Source organism: Balaenoptera musculus, chromosome 2 (genome assembly GCF_009873245.2).
Source record: "Balaenoptera musculus isolate JJ_BM4_2016_0621 chromosome 2, mBalMus1.pri.v3, whole genome shotgun sequence".
Taxonomy (NCBI): Eukaryota; Metazoa; Chordata; class Mammalia; order Artiodactyla; family Balaenopteridae; genus Balaenoptera; species Balaenoptera musculus.
In genome coordinates, this window is record NC_045786.1 from 49487474 (window position 1) to 49506789 (window position 19316).

General features: G+C 48.2%; 2 protein-coding genes across 9 annotated transcripts in view; one reads left to right on the forward strand and one right to left on the reverse strand.

Moving 5' to 3' along the window:
- The window catches only part of PGPEP1L (pyroglutamyl-peptidase I like), a 64124-nt gene extending 45487 nt beyond the window's left edge, over positions 1 to 18637 (forward strand). For 5 of the 7 annotated variants that reach the window (XM_036843822.1, XM_036843826.1, XM_036843825.1 and 2 more), the window contains one exon: positions 2370 to 2851. In XM_036843822.1, the coding sequence (XP_036699717.1) occupies positions 2370 to 2610 (241 nt within the window). In that variant the 3' untranslated portion in view covers positions 2611 to 2851. The other 2 variants (XM_036843824.1, XM_036843827.1) reach the window with 2 other exon arrangements.
- The window catches only part of IGF1R (insulin like growth factor 1 receptor), a 307831-nt gene continuing 301240 nt past the window's right edge, over positions 12726 to 19316 (reverse strand). For both annotated transcript variants that reach the window (XM_036843818.1, XM_036843817.1), the window contains exon 21: positions 12726 to 13283. In XM_036843818.1, the coding sequence (XP_036699713.1) occupies positions 12902 to 13283 (382 nt within the window). In that variant the 3' untranslated portion in view covers positions 12726 to 12901. The remainder of the gene's footprint in view (positions 13284 to 19316) is intronic.

Here is a 19316-nt window from a genome sequence, read left to right on the forward strand (position 1 = left end):
TAACAGCGTTCACTGGGATAGAGGCTTGATTACCCATACTGGGGAGTCCTTATTTAGTCTGTTTCCAACTTCCCAGTGGCCTCTTCTTAGGGTTGGTGGCGATGCAGATCCCACAAGATTGACCCACACCAAGTGGTTTAGGAGCTCTAACTGAAACCTGAACCAATCTTCGCAGGGGCTGGAAGGGGAGACACTGTCCAAGAGGGCCTTAGTTATAAAGCTCCCCCCCTTTTTTTAACGTTTATTTATTTAATTTATTTGGTTGTGTTGGGTCTTAGTTGTGGCAGGCAGGCTCCTTAGTTGCGGCTCGCCGGCTTCTTAGTCTTGGCACGTGGCCTGCTTAGTTGTGGCTTGCAAACTCTTAGTTGCAGCATGCATGTGGGATCTAGTTCCCTGACCAGGGATTGAACCCGGGCCCCCAACATTGGGAGCACGGAGTCTTAACCACTGCGCCACCAGGGAAGTCCCTATAAAGGCCCTCTTAAGTCAGTGACTAGATGTTCCCAGACCCACTGTGGGGCTGTAGGAGATATCTTTCAGCAAGCAGTCCCCAGAGATAGGGTGAAGGGGGAGTGGGAAATAAGCGTTCTCTAATCAGATAAATTGCTCAGTTAAAGAGCCTCTCCGGTAGTCAAGGAGGCTTGTTCACAAAGGATGTGTCCCTGCTCTGTTACAGGTAATCAGGCAGCAGGCCGAATGCCCATTTGGTATGTGTCCAGTTTTCTATACTCTCAGCTACGAGGACCCAAGGACTTTGGACAATTTGGGGGTCCTCTTCTTCCTTCCCCAACTAGACAAAGTGATTTTCCTGAAATCTGATGAAAACAAGATTTTTAAAGGGTTCATGTCTCAGAGGAGGGATCCCTAGGGATCTGTGGTGGAGGGTAGTGGGGAGGGACCTACCCAACAGAGACATATACCTTGCCCCGGGATGGCAAGTTAGGGCAAGAAGAACCAACACAGAAGATGTGCTCTTGGATTTTTGACTATACCCTAGAGGTGGGAATGCTGTAGAGGTTGGGGCTGTGAATGTTTTACAGTGTGCCTACTTACACGGACATTTGCTTCTGGTTGGCAGGGTACCCAGTGCTCATCTACCCTGGTGCATGACCAACTTATCCTTTTTGGTGGCAAACGCCATAGTGGCCTTCAAGTGCTCAACCCATGCCCACAGTTGTGGCATGTATTTCCAAGAGCATTAGGACAAACAAAACCACATAGAACAGAGATTGAAGCTTCTTCACTCATATCAAGAACAGAGACTAGGGCTTATGTCACACACATGAAACAAAGAGATGTTCTTTACCTGAGGAGTGCTCCACTTGATCCTTGGCTGCTTTTCAATCTCAGGCTTAATTTAGTAGCCCTTACTGGCCCAGTGGTTGAGAATTGGGGCAAACAGCTCAGTTATTTAGCCGGCTTTGTTGGCCCTGGGTCAGTGAGTAACCCTGAGTTAACAGACAGAATGCGCCCCTTGTTGGATGCCAGAATTTGTTACCAAATTAAGTTGTATGGACCCTGCTCAGGCCCTAGCTGAGCCGATGCGCCCTGCCTCAGCGGGAGAGGGTTCTTTTTCCTGCTTGGGTTGAGCCTTATTCAGCGGTCAGAGATTGGAGAAGCAGGAACTAAGTTTACAGATCAACTTATCACCCACTTGGTGAGAGGGATTTAATTTTAAAGATAGGAGTGAGGCTAATGATGGGGAGGCATATGCATTAGTCTACCTGGGAAGGGGCAGGGCTTTTTCAGGGGACTAGAGTGCCACCCCCTTTTTAATGCTTTTTTGGTCCTTAATGTCCAGTTATGGCAGCCGGTAGATGTGTCATTTAATATGCTAATTTAGAAAAATCAACACATAGTGAGACCCAGGGTCTGTTGGAGGTCAGGTTTGTGGCCATCTCGTCCCCAGTTAGTTCCATCTAGTTTTTTTTTTTGTTTCTTATCTTCTTTTTTTTGTTTCTTCCTGTCTTATCTCTGGATCCGTTAACTTAAAGATTTATGTTAACTCCTGCTAAAGGTGGAGGTGGCAGGGTTGTGAGCAAAGACCTGGAGCAGCTGTGACAACAAAATGACTCAATGCAGACATGAATGAGAAAGGTTCACGGGGTTGAGGGGAGAACGTTTTGGACTAGTTGGTTGAAAATCTGGTCCCTTCCAGGGTTCAGCCACTTGCTGGACATGAGGCCAAGAGCCGGTCTCTCCATGGCTCATTCCCAGCAGCATGTTCTTTGGCAGAAGAACAAAACCTGGGTCTCCCTGGTGGCAGTCTTCCCTCATGCTTTGCGGATGCTTCATTGGCGCTTCTGCTTACATTTCACTGAGGTTAGAGGCTGGTCCAAGGAGTAACTTGGCGTTTTGTGTGGTTGTAGGTATGTCTGCGATTACACCTACTACCTGTCTTTGCATCATGGAAATGGGTGCGCGGCGCTCGTCCATGTCCCTCCATTATCTCCTTCGCTTCCGGCTAGCCTGCTGGGAAAAGCCCTGCAAGTTATCATCCAGCAAATGCTGGAGGAGACTGAGAAAACCAGGTCTCAATGCCTGGTTCACAGGAAACTCAGCCTTTGCGATTCCAGACGAGGGGAACCAACTGGGGGACTGCTCCTTTAGAGAAAATTAAATGTTTCATTCCTGTATGTAGAGTTCAGCTGTGCTTTGAGAGGCTTTTAAAAATTTGCTTGTAAAACAGTTTACACAGAGGAAAAAAGTTCTGAATTAGCCCAATGAAATCACAAAGGGTTATTTTATTGTCAGAAGAAAGAACACTCTGAAAGGCAGACATTTCACAAGGGCTTAACTAGCTTCAGTTATGGTTTTCCGGACAATAAAATGAAATGCTAGTAATTTTTTTTCCTCTTAAAAGTCTATGCAGCAGGCCTGTGTGATCCTGCCCAGATTTCTGGGACCCCAGACCTGTTCTGCGAGCCCTGCGTGGTGGGATGATCTGCGACTGGCCGACCATGGGAAACGCAGGTGCAGCTGCTACTCGGGCGCCCCACTCTGGGCCTCCAAGCTTGTGCATCCAGATGCTGTGGGCAGCTTCTGAGCCACTGAGTCTTTAGTGTTTGGTTTTTTCTTTCTTAACTTTACTAAAAAATTATTGTAAAATACACATAACATAAAATTTACCATTTTAACCATTTTTAAGTGTTCAGTGGCGTTATGTACATTCACTTGTTGTGCAACCATCACCACCATCCATCTCCAGAATTTTCTCATCATCCCAAACGGAAACTCTGTACCCATTAAACAGTGTCTCCACCCTTCTCCCCCCGAGGCCCTTGGCATCTTTTATTCTACCCTCCATCTCTGAATTTAACTACTCTAGGGACCTCATATAAATGGAATCCTTGTCCTTTTGTGACTGGCTTATTTCACTTAGCATAATGTCTTCAAGGTTCATCCATGTTGTGGCATGCATCAGAATTTCCTTCCTTTGAGGCTGAATAATATTCCATTGTATGTATAGACTACATTTTGTTTATCCATTCATCTTTTGATGGACACTGGGTTGCTTTTACCTTTTGGTTATTGTGAATACTACTACTATGAACACTGGTGTGCAAATATGTGTTAGAATCTTGGTGTGTGTGTGTATGTGTGTGTATGGCTGGATCATAAGGTAATTCTATGTTTACTTTTTTGGGGGAGCTGCTATACTGCTTTCCATGGCAGCTGTATCACTTTACATTCCCCCAGTAGTGTTTGGTCCTAAAGCAAAGGTTAATAGCTGGGTTTAGCTTCTCTGCCATGGTCAGTGTTATCCCTACCTTTTAAGAAACAGAACCTCCCCTTTTCATCTTTCATTTTGCTTTTATGACACGGTTCCAAGCTGTTCACAACAAGGTTTTACTTGTCCAGTGTTTTCTGGGGGCAAATTTCCATTGGGAACCCCATTAGCAACACTGTATTTTGGAGAAAGAGCTTGAAGGTGGCTAAGCTCTGGGAAATTTCTTCTTATGTTGGTATGCTCACAGCTATCATTTTCCACTTAATTCCATTAAAAAAAAAATCATCGTCACTTAGTACCCAGATTTATTCACTGTAAGAAAAAGCAGCTGCACCTTAATAACAAAGGAACTGGGCAAAGGAGCTCGCTTTACCATTAGCCCTCCAGCACACTTGTGCATTTGTAATAGACTTTACAGGACCCCTTTGCAAATGAAACTGGCTCACTTGCCGTAAAACAGATCAAAGTCCTACTGTAGCAGATCAAAGGCAGCAAGTGGGGTGGGATGGTCTGGCCAGCAAGCATAGGTCCTGCTGCACGGCTGTTAATGTGGAGTGCCTTCTGTAGTTGTAGGCAAACACCTGCTGCCCAGAGCCCTGGACACCCCCTTATTTTAGCTTCTGTCTCAGGACGGTGGCAAGCAAGCGTCCTCTGGGACCCGGTTCCAGTGTTATTTCAGATTGTAAAATGCGTATGACTTGGCGCCAAGCAAACTCTTAGATGTCATCCAGTTGGAGGCCCAGAGCTCCCTCTTGAAGAACGTCCCTGTCATCTCCCCTCTGTGGCCTCCAAGGTTCTTTAGGGAGAACCCCAGAGGGCCAGTTCACATCCTGGTCTAAGTGGCCTGCCATCCCCCGCTGATACACACTGGGGTCTGTTTAGTTATGGCTGATACGCAGCAGTTCTGAGGCAGTTTGAAAGCTGACACAGCTTCAAAAGGCTGAGCCCTGAGTTGGTCATTTAATAGCTGGGGGTCTTGGACATATCTGCGTGTTTACTCATCTGTAAAACAGAGTAATAAAAATCCTTCCTTTGCAGAGTTGTTGTGAAGATCTGGTGAGAGAATGGATGTGAAAGTCCATCAGTGATGAGAGGAAACTTTACTGAATGTGGGCTTGTTGCTGGACCCGTGAGGGTAAATATGGAAATAGCCCTGCTAGATTGTGGGCTTAAGCAGTGGCATGGTGGGGAGAGGGTCTAACACTTCTAAAGACCCAGCACCTTCATCCTCAGAAGAAACTGCTGCTCCTCTGGCTGAGGACAGGTGCAGACTGTGCCTCCACAGCCTGGAAGCATGCATCACCCACCGGGGAACGTGGGAATCCTGCTGGGTTCCTGTGTCCTCCCCACTAGAGCCCAGACACCCACCCAAGCCTCAGAAATGAGCCTGCTGTTAGTCATCGGTCATCTAGTGAGGGTCCCCTGAGCGCCAGCCACTCCGTGACAATGGAAAGCAAAACCCCGGGGCAATGCCAAGCTTGAGAGTCCCCTCTTTTTTGTTTTTAGGTCCAAGTATTTGAGACTCACCAGGTCTTAAGTAAGCATGGCCTTTCATTTACTTCTGCTGCCTACACCTTGCTAATTAGCGTTTTGTCCAGTAGCCTGATTTTATTACTGGAGTATAATTTCCCATGATCAAAGTTTAATGAATGATGAGCTTGTCTTCCTGATGTGTCTCAGGTTTCATTCTAGAACATGTACAGCTTGTTTCCTTAGAACATGTATTCACACTTCCTACCATAACCATTTCCCCTGGCAAAGATAATGATGCCCAGATTGTAGAGTCCCTGGGGCAGGCCAAGCTCGCTGGCTGGAAAGTAACTAACATTTCTGAGCAGCGCCAGGGAGCCGCATCCTGTGTGCATGTCTATGGCCTCACCTGCACCCTCTGAGGAGGTGTGCTGGCTGGGAGGGACCAACAAGGACATGAAAATGTGTAGAAAGTCCTTTGCCTCAGAGCCACCCAGATCAAACCTGCCCTGACTTTTGTCAGTGGAAAAGTCTACACATCATTCAAAAATCAAGTACAGATTTCTATATTTTATGTATTCAAATTTTCTTCTGGCTGACTTAATGGAGTGAGAAACAGAATAGCTTCCCTGTTCACCAGCAATTTGCATGCCGAGAAGGTTCAGCTGTCAGAAATAGAGCGAAGCCTTCATGCAGAACACCTCCCAGCGACATGTGTGAACACACATGCCACATGTAGCTCAGCTTCTCTGCTCAGAAGTGTGGTGATTCTTCCAGAAGGGGTGGAGGGTGGGGCAAAATCAGAGACCAAAAATGCATACGGAATTCTTTTATTTAACTTAAACCATGTAGTACTTTAACTACTAGAAAAAAGCAGAGTAAGAGAAACTAAAGTTGCCTTAGCTTCAGCCATTCAAAATAGACAGTTTCTTTTTTTCCATAAAGAATCCAGAGTATATCGCAATAACAGGAATAAATTCTTACAACAGAATATACAAAAAAACCTTTTGAAATTTTTTTCATCTACTGATTTTTTATATAAACAGAGGAATTTTTTTAGGAATAATTTATACACAGAAAGTCATTTTATGTAACAAATTGGCCATGTTATTACCTTTTTTTTTTTTACTTTTTTTTAAAAACTTTTTTTTTTTTTAAACAAGAAAACTCAGAAAATGCATTATTTGCGATGCATCCATTCCATCGCGCCTTCTGGTTTGATTTTTTTTTTTTTTGTCCCAGAGGTAGACAAACTCTGGCAAACCTCTCACCTCAACCTCACTGGCTTAGAAAGCAGACAGGTGTTTTTGCCAAGCATCTACTCCACCTGTGGATGTGTCTGTGCAACGCCAAACATCCAAATGAAAAGTTGCAAACGAAACCCAAATTGTTTCTGGATCTTTCTCCCATGTAGAGCAAAACCCCCAAACGTTGCCAATGATGGGGATTTTGTGGGGTTGTGTTGACATGGCCAATAACCCAGTGGGAGCTAGAGGAAATGGAGTCAAACTTAAAAAAAATCTGGTGTGTGTATAGTTTTTATTAAAAAGAATTTGTTTTGTACTGAAAAAAAAAATATATGTTCGGTGTTCTGCCTTAAATAAAAATAAATAGGGTCTCTTCCTTGTTATAGCAAAGCATTAATCATGATATGAGGCATGTAAGCAAATGGCCCGCGTGCACCACCAGAATTACCATCTTTTGTGTGATAAGTCTGTATGCTGTGCTCACTGTGAAAACCATTAGCTGTGCAATGGAGTCCTTCCATCTCAAGGCATTGTATAACAGTACAACTACCAAACCGACCCAACCAGATGCCGAAGGTGCCATGGCACCACGGCTGCAACACCTCTGCTGTTTCCTTGGCCAGTGAGGTTCTTTCAGTCTGTTAAAGTAGCTACACTCCAAAGGGAAATGACCAGTAAAAGATGATCCCCTGCCCAACCAGAGGGTTCTGGAAGACCAAGATACTGAAGATACAGAACTACTTCTTAAATCATCATCATTCCTTTGTTATAAACTAGGGCACAAAACATGGGGGGAAAGAGGGTGAACTACGGCTTGGGTCAGGGAAAAATCCTTTTTTGGCATATTGTAAAGCTAGCTAGTAAACAGGTGTCCTAAAAAAATGGATCACAAACACACATTTGCACACACAGAGAAAAAAAGTGTCTTTAAATTATTCTCAGCAATTATAAACTACAAACATTTTATAAAATTATTCTATGTTCTTACAAAAATGCAATGAAACATTTAATTAGTTCTTGTAAACCAGATCTTCGTCAACTGACTACCCGTAATCTACTGGACTTAAGAGCCCTATTGAAAACGCTAATGAGTGACTAATTACAACGATGTTTACCAGAAAGATGTGGACACACACAAACATGGACATACAGATGAGTGATCATTATGTTCTTGCAGAAACAAAATAAAACGAAACCCTAAAGTCATGCCCCAGAACTGACGCCTGACGGGTGCGATGCAGTTTGCGTTCTTGGAACAATTTGACTGAACTCCGCAGTAACAGTTTCCAAAGTAGGATGTTTTAGGTTTATCTGTTGAAACCAAATGCCCATGGATGACTGTTGAGCCTTGATGTGGTCTGATACCTTCAGAAACCATCAAGTTCCAAGCACAGCCCACACTTCTTCCAAGCCCTGTACCTTCTGCTTGTGCTTCCTCTCTCCACGTCATTCATGATCCCTGTTAGAATGGTTTCCTGCTGCCTTATCATTCCACCATCAAGGAGTGTTCATCTGCTTTTTCTCTAAATGACCAAACTAGTCATCTAAGCTGGAGGCCAAAAACGAAACCCTCTGGCCTGTCCAAGGTCTGTATCTTCAGCATCTCTGGCAACAGAGGTTCAATCTAAACAACATCCTCTCTTGAAGTTCTCATTGGTACCACCAACTATGTCAGAGTGGAGTAAGAAAGTTTGATTTTCATCACTGGTTCTTAAAGAGTGGATCTCTGGTCCGTATCTCCCAATGCTGCTTAGCCCAGGAAAAGAAAAGACAGCCAACAAACACAAAAGTACCATTAACAAAAGAACAAACCCCAAACCTTAAATGCATTACTGGGACTGCTGGAATGGGCCAAGGCATACCATGGAGCTTTACTGTCAACTGGAGGGTGCCTGTGTTTTGAAAAGGAGTTGCCTTTGACACTGTCTGGCTGGAGGACCCAACAGTGACAGCTGAGGACCTTGGACCAAGCATCCTAGCCTTCTCACTGATCTAAGTGTGACCTTGCCATAACAGCGGCCTGCATCCCGTGCAGCCACCTGCCAGCAGAGGTGGGCTGCTGAGAAAGAGGTTTTGGTGGAACAAACTGGCCTAGAATTTGGCGTCATACTTGGCTCTTACATCTGTTATCCCAACTGAAACACACCACTTCATGCCAAGCATTTTGCCATTTAGTTCCACAATAACCATTTTTTCTATCATTGAAATGTTGTTCCAAGTCATAAGAAACAGGCTGGAAGGAAAGGCCAGTGTCGGCCATGAACACGGTCTTCTATCTTCCAAGGGGGAAGCACATTCCAACTGTGTCAAAAGTCAGGACATCCTCTAAGGGAGTCCTGGGGTGGTCTGGGTCTCACCCAGCTGAAGTTCAACAACGTCTCCAGAATACACCAGCTCCTGCTGCCTCAGGGAAGGGCTGTGTGTGATCATGTTTTAATGCTCACATCAGTTCAATGATGTGCCTCAGTGGTTCACGTCACTTCAAGCAGTGTGAGCTGCTGTCAGGAGGCTGCATGGAGAATGCCACAACTCAGCTTAAGTTATTTGGAGCATACAAAGGAGGAAACCAAGAAGAGGTGGGAAAATCAGCATAAAATTAGGCTAGAACTGTGGACAGATGATGCCTTGGTATAGTTAAGGTGGGTGGTTTGGTCCAGTAAAATGACTGCACCATCACACAAGCAAAATTTTCTTTTATTTAAGTGTTTCTGAAGCATTTGTTATGATGGGCACTATACTGTTAGTGTTTTCTTTCTACTTAAAAGGAAAACCACCTACATAAAACAAAAAGTGACACCAACAACTCGGACAGTTTAAACAAAACCCTTATAACCAGCTGAATGATCTGTAGAAATCCAGTTGTGGAAACCGGTAGGTATGTGCAAAAGAGAGGAGAGGCCACTATTCCAAGGGGTCACCTACAGTGTGGAAGCGGGAAACCCTGATCAAACATTATTTCTCAATGACCTTAAGATCCCAGGGGACTTGGGAAAGGGGAGGGGTGTTCTAGCAGGAGGGAGGAGCTCCTGAGTGTAACTGCAGTCCTGGGACCGTAAAGGAGCCGCCACACTTTGGGAGACGCCCACTGCGTTTCCCAGAAAAAACGCTAGTGCCTGTGAGAGCAGCTGCTGGAGGGGGTGCGCCGTCCACCCCGTGATCTGCGGGACGAGGGGATGAGGCACAGCCCCAGCGGGGGCACGGCGCCCGCCGCTGGCCCCTTCCAGCCCGAAGGTTTGGTACGTCTTTGTTTTCCCCTGGGGAGGAGGTGAGTGAGGGTGAGGTTGAGAGAACTGCCTGGAGAGGGAGAAGGGGACTCTTCTCCGTACATTCCACGTGAGACTGGCCGTCAGGTCAGGAACCCCGAGCGGGCTTTTGGCGCCCAAGCGGCTGCACGAGGGGCTGAGCCGGCCTAGCCGGAAGCCCACCCAGCACCCACCCCGCGGCCACAGGGACAACGGGGGCCCTAAGGAGACACCACCTGACCCCGGCCCCAGCACTGCCTGTCCTCAAGACCTGGAAACCACTGCTCTTCCCTGTCCGCCACCCAATCTGCACCAAGTAGCTGGTTTCCAAGACAACCGGGCGGGGCCCCTCTCCGCCTCTTGGGATACCGAGTCAGGAGAACAACAGAAGCGACGCAAAGTGAGATGTCGCAGAAAAAGGCGAGCTGTTCGAAATGAGTGGAGAGGTGAGCTAGTGTTGCTTTGACCCCGGAATACAGCCTGGCCTCTCCCTGCGTCACCTGGTGTGTACGGCCTGTGGTGTGGATGAGGTTACCAGTATCAACGGCATATTGTCAGGTGCTGAGAAATGTGAGATGTATTCTTTTTATATATACACATATAAAAAATAAGAGTGAGGTAGATAAATGTTTGGAAAAAAAACCAACAAAAACCCAAAAACTGTCCCGTCTTACACACACACACACACACATACACACAAAAACCCTTTTCTCAGTATTTAAATTCATAAGGGGGCTTCTCTACAGTGATTGAAACTGGTATCACAAAATAAATTAAAAGAAAACTACATATATACCTTCTTAATTAATTTTTTCTTTTTTTCATTTTTTTTTTAAGGGAAAAACTATGGGACAGAGACTAGAGAAAATAGTGGGACTGAAACTACTGACAAGCAAAAAAGCACTACAAACTTTCTTTTTTGTGTTTAATCTCCAGTCACAACTAGCAATCATTATATTGTAGCTTTGTTCTTACTCATAATTTAAACATTTCCATCCCAGAAGCAACTCTTGTGCTGTCATCACTCTGGTGAGAAGTGCTAAAAACTAAACAAAACAAGACCCCCGGGCCCCGAGGACGCGGCTTCCTGGCCGAGGAACAGCGCGCCTGCGCCAGGGCTCCTGTCCCCTGGAGGGGAGCACCGGCCTTCGGCCCCGCGGCGCCTGCGCTGTCCCGCGCTGGCAGCGGGCTGGCCGGCTCCCCGAGGATGCTGCCCCTGCGCCCTACTCCCCGCCGGTGCCAGGGGGTCCCTGGGGAGTCTCTAGTTCTAAGGACAGGGAGGTCGGTCTGGAGGGTGGTGGCGGGAAGCCGCAGATGGGCCCACTGGAGCGCGCTCGGCTGCACCCCTGGACTCAGCAGCTGTTTTCCATGGGATGGAAGGGTTAAATATCCGTTAAAAACAAAATAGTAATCCAAATGCCTAGTGTCTGCAGTTAAAACTGCTGTTGTACCCAAGAATTAAAAAAATAGATATATGTGTGTCACAACCAAAACAAAGGCAAGGGAAAGAGAAGGTGAGACTTTTCAACAATGATGAATATAAACACTGAACAAGGATGTGCGAAATATTTAACCTTTTTTTCTGACCTGAGTTTGTATCATGTCTTGCACTGTAACAGACTCAAATGCTGTGTGAGAGCAGGCTGGGAGAGAGGGTCCAGGGCAGGCGCCCCGCCTTCTCTCCACCTGCTCCCCTCACCAGCCTCGTGCCCACAGAGCCTATGGGGTAGAATAGAACTAACGGGGCAGGGGGAGCGGGGAGGGGTATGTATTTATAAAAAGGCATCAAACAGTTCATGGCAAATTATGTTATATAAGTATCGATTACTGGGAAAAGAGGAAGAAAGTCACGCACTCTAGTACAAAGCATAAGAAGTTTCTTGGAGTGAGCAGAGAGGGAAGAGGGTAGACCTGAAGGTTTTCATAGATTAAATCCACAAAGATAAAGAACAAAAAAAATAGCAGCTTTTTTTTTTTCTGTACAGACGTATAGATGAATATCTGAACCGTAAAAAAGTTATAAAAGTGACATTAAAGACGATGTGTATGCAAATGTTTCATGGTCTAACATAGAACTGTAAGACCCATGAAGAAGTCCTAGTAACAGAGAAAATGTCAACAAAGCTTAGAATGCTTGAATCCATTTACTGCTTTTCTTCGTACTGTTGTTGTGGTATTTGAATTTCTTTCCTTGCAAACTTGCATAAACAGTTGGGCTGAGTCCCTGGATACCCCTTCCCATCTGTGTTCTTGGGGGCCAGGTGGGGAGCTGGGGTGGGGACAGGAGACTGGCACGTGGACGACCTTTACTCAAAGCCTGTCTTCCAGGCTCCCGACAGGGCCTGTTTCCTCCAGAATTCCTGGGGGCTAGAAGGTGTGGGTGCAGAAGGGGGAGCAGGGAAGCCATCTTCACTGAGAGGAAGTCTCATTCTGTCCAGTTCCCCCAAATAATAACCTCGTCAAAAGCAATCAGACCTGTGTGAATGTGAGACTTGAAAAGAACACCAGGGGACGATCGGATGGAGGGCATCACCAGCGTGGCTCTTAACGAGTGACTAGCTACCATGCTCGCTCAGGCCTCTGGAAACAAAAGAACAGTGCGGGGACGGTGAGGGAGAAAGTTCGGGGTTTTGGCAGAATTTGGCAGCGTTAACATGGTAACAACCTTGGATGAACGATGGCCCTTTGTAAATTTCGTATGTCCCTAAAAATGTTAAAGATAACGGTTAAAAAATCCTGTCTCAACGTGTTTTATAAAGACCTATGGTGACCGGCAGGTGTGTTCAGGGGGGCCATGGAGGGACAGACGTTGCCTCAATCCAATACAAAGGGCGTCCCGGCTGGGCTTGCAGCAAATGTGTTTCCATCATGAAGCAGAAAGAAAGAGAAAGGTGAGAGAGAGAGGGAGAGAGAGACAGGGAGAGAGAGGAGACTTGATTCTCAAGTGTTCTGTTGCTATTAAGTGTTGTCATTAAGGTTCTTAAAGGCCCATGTCAGTTAAGGGTTTGGGTAGGGAAATAAAAAGCTGCTTGCATATTGAAAAAAGGAACATCCCAAATGTGTTTACTGCAGAGAAGCCGTCTCCCGTGGGCAGCAATGGCAGTTCTGAAGATCCACTGAGGTACAGGAGGCTGTGAATAGATTGTTAAAACTCTCCCCCCCACCCGCCGCCGTGTGCGCACGTTACTGTTTGCACGGATCGGGATCCAGGATCAGCAGGTCGAGGACTGGGGCAGAGGCAAGGCCCGCTCCTTCTTGCGGCCCCCGTTCATGTGCGCATAAGGCTGTCTCTCGTCGAAGCTGGCTCGAAGGACCAGCACGCCAGGGCCCGGACCGTTCTCGGCCTTGTGTCCTGAGTGTCTGTCGGGCAGCGGCAGGGAGGACGAGGAGGCCGAGGGGTCCAGGGGGACACTCTCCATGTTCTCCGGCTCTAGGTCCAGCTCCTCTGGCTCAGGCGGCTTGTTCTCCTCGCTGTAGTAGAAGGAGACCTCCCGGAAGCCGGGCTCCATCTCGTCCTTGATGCTGCTGATGATCTCCAGGAAGGAAGGCCTCATCTTGGGGTTGTACTGCCAGCACATGCGCATCAGTTCAAACCTGAGGGGAAGACAGACAGAGATGGGCCCAGCCTGGAAGGGGGCCGCGGCCGAGCGGCCCCGTGGCTACTTGCTGTGTGTGTCTTCCCCACCTACACGTGTACAGCAAGTGTGCCAAAGCAGTTCTGCTGCCTGTCTGGGCCTCTGGCTTTCTATCTTGATGGCGCAAGTAGCCTTCAGCTTCTCCTGACTTACGTCCACCAATGCAGTCACTTCATCCAGACCCAGGACCCAGGACCCTCCACGATACAAAACCCAAACTCTCACTTCCTGAGAAGGGCAAATACAGGTTCCACACAAGTCTGCTATTACAGGTATTATTTACATAAAAAACAAACCAGCTTTCTATTTGAAGCATCTCTTGCAGCCACTGATTAAACATTATTTCCAGAATTAGAATGCAAGAAACCTCTGATTTCTCACTAATAAGGTTGAGCAGTGATCACAGCTTTCCCCACAGTGATCTCTCCTTCACTTCCACCCATGCTATTTCTACGCTTCCTCCTGGTGGCAGGGGACCACTGGCAGAGAACTGAGGACAGGCAGTGCCAGGCAGCATGGCTGCAAGACAGAAGGGGCGCACGACCCACGTCTGGCGCCAGGGCTCAGGCTGCTCACTGCATGCCCTGGGGCGGCAGAGCCGCCCTGGAAGCCAGGCTGCCCTGAACCCAATGAGAGGCCCAGTGGGGCCCTGAGCCAGATGCCAACAAGCCAGCAGGGAGAGCCTGGTGGCAGAGTCCCTGCACAGGCCTGGGGCAGGCAGAGAGGGCACCTGGGCTGCAGCCCCTGGGAAGCCCTCAGAGTCACGTGGCCACAGGGAGAAACCTGGCATCGGACCCAAGCCCCCAGAACAGGAGGCTGCACCAGAAAAGCAGGGTGCTGCCGGGACAGCCAGGAAAGGCCCAGGCTCTGACAAGGTTCAGAATGGCCACAGGAGGAGGGGTCCTTCTTATTAACCTGGAACGCAGAGTGGTCCAGCCAAGTAGACCGCTGGCGCACAAAGGAGGTGGCTGAGCAAAGGTCCAGGCTGGCCAGAGTGTGGAGAAGGTTCCGAGAAGGGACCGGCCAGCAGCCCTTTCTCAAAAAGACCAAAGTGCCTTCCCTTCCACTTCTCTTCTCGCCAGAAAATTCCATTCTATGTTTTGTTTTAAAACTTCTGGCTAATGAGATAGTTTTCAATAAAAATGGTCAATGGAACTCCCCACATCTAGGAAGCTCAAAGCACCCCAAACTGGCTTCCAGCCTCTGTCAGGCTGACACTTGACAGAGCAACTGCCTAAGTCTGGCCCCAGGGAAAGTTCCAAGGAGAGAAAGCCTGTGGGGACAGGAAAACTCCCGTGTCGACCCGCCAGCTACCTTGAAAGATGTGGGAAAATGGTGTCAGGTCAAGTCAGAGGGAAGGGGATGTGACCTTGAGGGAGGGTGGGAATGGGAGAGAGGCCTGCTGCCAGCTTTTGTAAATCAAGTTTTATTGGAACAGAAACACTGTTTGTTTACATATGATCTACGGCTGCTTTCAAACCACAACTACGAGTTGAACAGTTGAGATGGTTTGGCCTGCAAGCCCGAAATATTTACCATGTGGGCCTTTACAGAAAAAGCTTGTCACCCCTGCTCTAGCGGAAAAAGAATTAGACAAAACATGAAGACTGACTAGTTCTTTCCCCTCCCAACTGAATCACCTACACTAGGTCACAGCACTAACCACACGGTAGTTAATGAATGCTCTCGGTAGTGTTACGGGTGTAAATGGCTTTACTCTTCACGAGCCTGGGAAGGTGTGTATCATATTATAGCCCCATTTTATAGATGAGGAAGTGGAAGTACCAAGAGATTACATAATTTGTCCAAGGTCCCCAAACGAGTGAGGGTGGAGCAGGGATGGAGTTCTCGTGAATGATGTGCTTACACTTTGAACAACACCGACCTCAGAAAGAGGAATTTTCTCTCAACCTAAACAAGAGAAACCACAGTCCTGCCTGGAGGCTCTCCCTCCCCTGGCCATCCATCGACAGTCACAGGTGTCGTGCGGGCTTTGCAGATAAACTGGCAGCTTGTCCTTGGGTCACATGGTAAACAAGCCTCCTTCCATATCCCCCCCCCCCACCAAAGAAAAAAGGGCCATAAATACATGAAATCCCTCTCCACGGCTCGGCTGCAATTTCCTCTCTGGCCGACTGACTTATCCCTGAATAGAAGCACAGCCAGGGCCAAGGACACGTGATGTGCCCTGGCTCCGTGCCCCTTGGCCTGGGGCTGAGAAGGTGCCACCAGCAGGGGAGGCATGTGAGTGACATCAGCACAAACAAACCACGTGGCACCACTTTTAAACCATTCCAGAGTCACGGCCCTTCCACTGCTGCCCATAAAAGGAAGTCTTTTTACTCTGTGGGATTCAAGACCTTGTTTACACTATCTCCACAAGAAAACTTTCCAGTAGACTTTAGAAGGATTTATGAGCTGATAAAACTCCTCTTTAAAAAAGCACATTTTTTACAACTGGTCAGCTGGAGTCATCCTTTACTGAACGCCTGCATCGGAGGTGTGCGTGCACGCAGCCTTCACCTGGGGCAGGGGCAGGAGCAGACGGAGCTGCTGCCCTCGTGTGATCCCGGAGGCCGGGTGATGGTCTCATCCCGCTCACTGTCTCCTCCCCATCCCCGGCCCTGCTGTGTGCGGGCAGGCTGCAATCACGGGCCGAGCGGCCTCGGGCAGCCCAGCACCTAAGTGCTGGCACAGCCTCAGTCCGGGTGAGGACTGTCACGACAACGAGCCCACATTCCAGAGAGGACCTGCAGGGCTCATCTGCACCCGCTCTTCCCCTCCTGGCAGCCCTGAACAGCCAGGACTGTCTTATGACCACTTCTCAGCCAGGAGGGGCCAGTGGGACAGGGGCCTGCCTGACCGCTCACCCCACGCTACTCTGTTTTGGGGCAGAGATCTAAGGCAGGACCCGTGCACCAGGGAAAAGCCCACTGCAGGCTAACTGGGCATGAGTGCCATTCCTGACTGTTTGGATCCCACTCAAGCACTGGATTCCCACAAAACTGGCCCAGGATTCCCGACAATGTGGGGGCTTTAATCAGCGACAGGGAAAAACCATGTCTGAAAACTGCAAACCAACCAAAGTCTACTGAGTTTGTTTCAGACTCATCCATGAGTTGATGACTCTCTGGGCTAAAAAGTTCAAATTCCTTTCTGAACGCTGCACACTGAAGGCCTCCCTGGCAGAGGGTCTTGATGTGTGACACTGTCAAAGTCCCACCCGCAGAGAACATGGTCCATGCTCAGCGCGCACCTCTGCTCCAGCCCGTGTCCCAGCATCAGAGTCCCGCCCTTCCAGTCACCGGACCTGCTGAGAGTGCGGGCCGCTCCCCACAGTCCCAGCTCTGGGCTGGAGCAGTCAGCACTCACTCAGAGGGGCTCAAGGACATTGGTGGTGTGAGTATGGAGACCTGTGTGCAAGAGAAGGTTAAGGACAAGCTTTGTTGTCGATCTAAAATACAGATCCACCATTGAACCACAAGCCGAATCTGTCTCATGCCACTTGCTGATCGATTCACACTGAATCTCAGGGTTGAGACCCATGGGCCTAGACACTCTGCAGCCTGGACCATGGTACCTTTCCTCTAAAGCTGTGCACCCTGTTCCACTGAGGGGATCAGAACTGTTGGCTACTGGGGAAGAGCCAGCTTCATCTGTTCCCGGGCATCGCCGAGCAATGATGCTGGGCTGAGGTCCACCAGCAGCCCCTGCACACCCCACCCCCTGTTACCCTATGGGTGCCATTCACACCTCTGGAACTGAAGCACACAACCTCTCTCCCACATGGAGGCCCAGCATGGCTTTCAGGCAACTCCCGAGGGCTCAGTGATCCTGCTCTCCTCTGAGAGAAACAACAGTCCATTCTTTCATTTTTTGTAATAAAAGAACCCCTCTCTCAGAACACGTCTTCCTTACCTAAGCTCATCAATAAATTCACAAGGACAATACAGACACTCCTTATAAAACTGACTTGCCTCCTTTCACTTTGTTCTTTTCTTAGAAGGGAGAAAATTTACTAAGGGGGTTCTAGATGGCGAGGAAGAAATGCCTCCTGAATTATACACTTAATATGCCAGAGTAACCTCTCCATGTAAACTTCCTTGTCACTCTATGCTGGGAACAGGAAGTATGCTGCCTTTCCCATGGCAGGGGGTTGCTTCCCAGGCATATTAAATTAATATTAAATCTCCAGTCACCTGGGGGCAGATCAACTTCAAGAGTCCCACAAATTTCTCAGAGACAATGTTTATTCAAGTCAAAGAGAAAGCTCAAAAACAGTACCTCTCCTCCCACCATCCCCAAACCACACGAACAAAGCTCACACCTGCTTTCTTGGACTGTTTCTATGCTTGCTAAAATATCACCACTTCTAGTGTTAGACTCTTCTGGCACTGGACACGCTCAGGCCAATTCAGTGGGCATCACTCCTCAAACTCTGTTACTTATATTTTTGCTCAGAAGGAAGGTTGTTCTTCTAATGGGCTGACATGAATACAGTGGCTGCACTGTTCAAAGTGGAGGGCAGTCACCTGTGAGGGGGGCAGTCATCAGTAGGGTGTGGTGGCTGGCCTCTGACACCCCAGTGGTCCTCACTTCCTGGTGTCCACGCCTCACATAATCTCCTTTCACATCAAATAAGGCTGCCCGTTAGCCCATATGAGGTTGTGGACACCGTGGAGCGTGACTTCCAGGCCACAAAGAACACTGTGGCTTCTGCTCTGCTGTGGGAGCAATTGCTCTGGGGTAGGGGAGGCACGCTCTAGGCCCGCGGGCCAAATCTGGCCAGCTGTCTAATTTTGTAAGGCCTATGAGCTAAGGATGGCTTTTATATTTGTAAATGGTTGAAAAAAAAATCAAAGAAGAGTAATATTTTGTGACAAAATGAAAGCTATGTGAAATTCAAATTTCAGTATCCAGAAATAAAGTTTTCTTGGAGCACGGCCACACTTGTTCCTGTGATGTCTCTGGCTGCTCTTGTACAACGGCAGAGTTGAGTAGCTGCAGTTGAGATCGTAGGGGCCCGCAGAGCTGAAAATATTTACTATCTGTCCTTTTGGAGAAAAGGTTTTCTGAGCCCTGCTCTAGAAGAAGCCAGCTGCATGGCACGACGACACTCAAGCAGCGTCACAGAGGAACTAAGGCCTCACGTGGCAACTGGTGGCGTGAGTTCTCCATCTTGGAAGTGGATCCCAGCCCTGGTCAAGCCTTCAGATGACTGCAGCCCCGGCTGCCAGCCAGACTGTGACCTCAGGAGACCCCCGGCCAGAGCCAGCCAGCTAAGCTGCTCCTGGATCCCTGACCTCCAGAAACTCTGTGAGATAATAAATGCTTATTGTTGTCTTAAACTGTTAGGTTTCGGGTAATGTTATATGGAAATAAAAGAAACTAACACAGGTGGAGAGAGGGAGAGTTTCCACCAGGGGCAAGAAAATGCATTAAGTGGCCATGTGGATCTCTTCCATCTTTGGGTCCTGAAGTCCGAAGAGGCTGTACTAGGGAGTCTGTTGGTGAGGGATCCAGGACTCCCACTGCCCCCTTATGCACAGCCCTCTGAGGAGTGGAGCTTCCTCTCATGCGTGGGTGTATCCTGTGCCCCACGTCCAGGACACATGCAGGTTTCCTAGTCCGGGCCCATGCTCAGATGATCAATGGGTACTCCCACCCCAACACACACACACACACACTCTCTCTCTCTCTCGTACAGACACACACTCTCACACACTCACACATACACACTCACACACTGTCACACACTCACACACACACACTCACACAAACACACACACACACTCATAGACACTCTCACACACACACTCTCATACACACACTCTCACACACTCACACATACACTCACACTCTCATACACACTCACACTCACACAAACACACACTCTCACACACCCACACTCACACACTCACACATACACACTCACACACACTCTCATACACACACTCTCACACTCACACACACACACTCTCACATTCACACA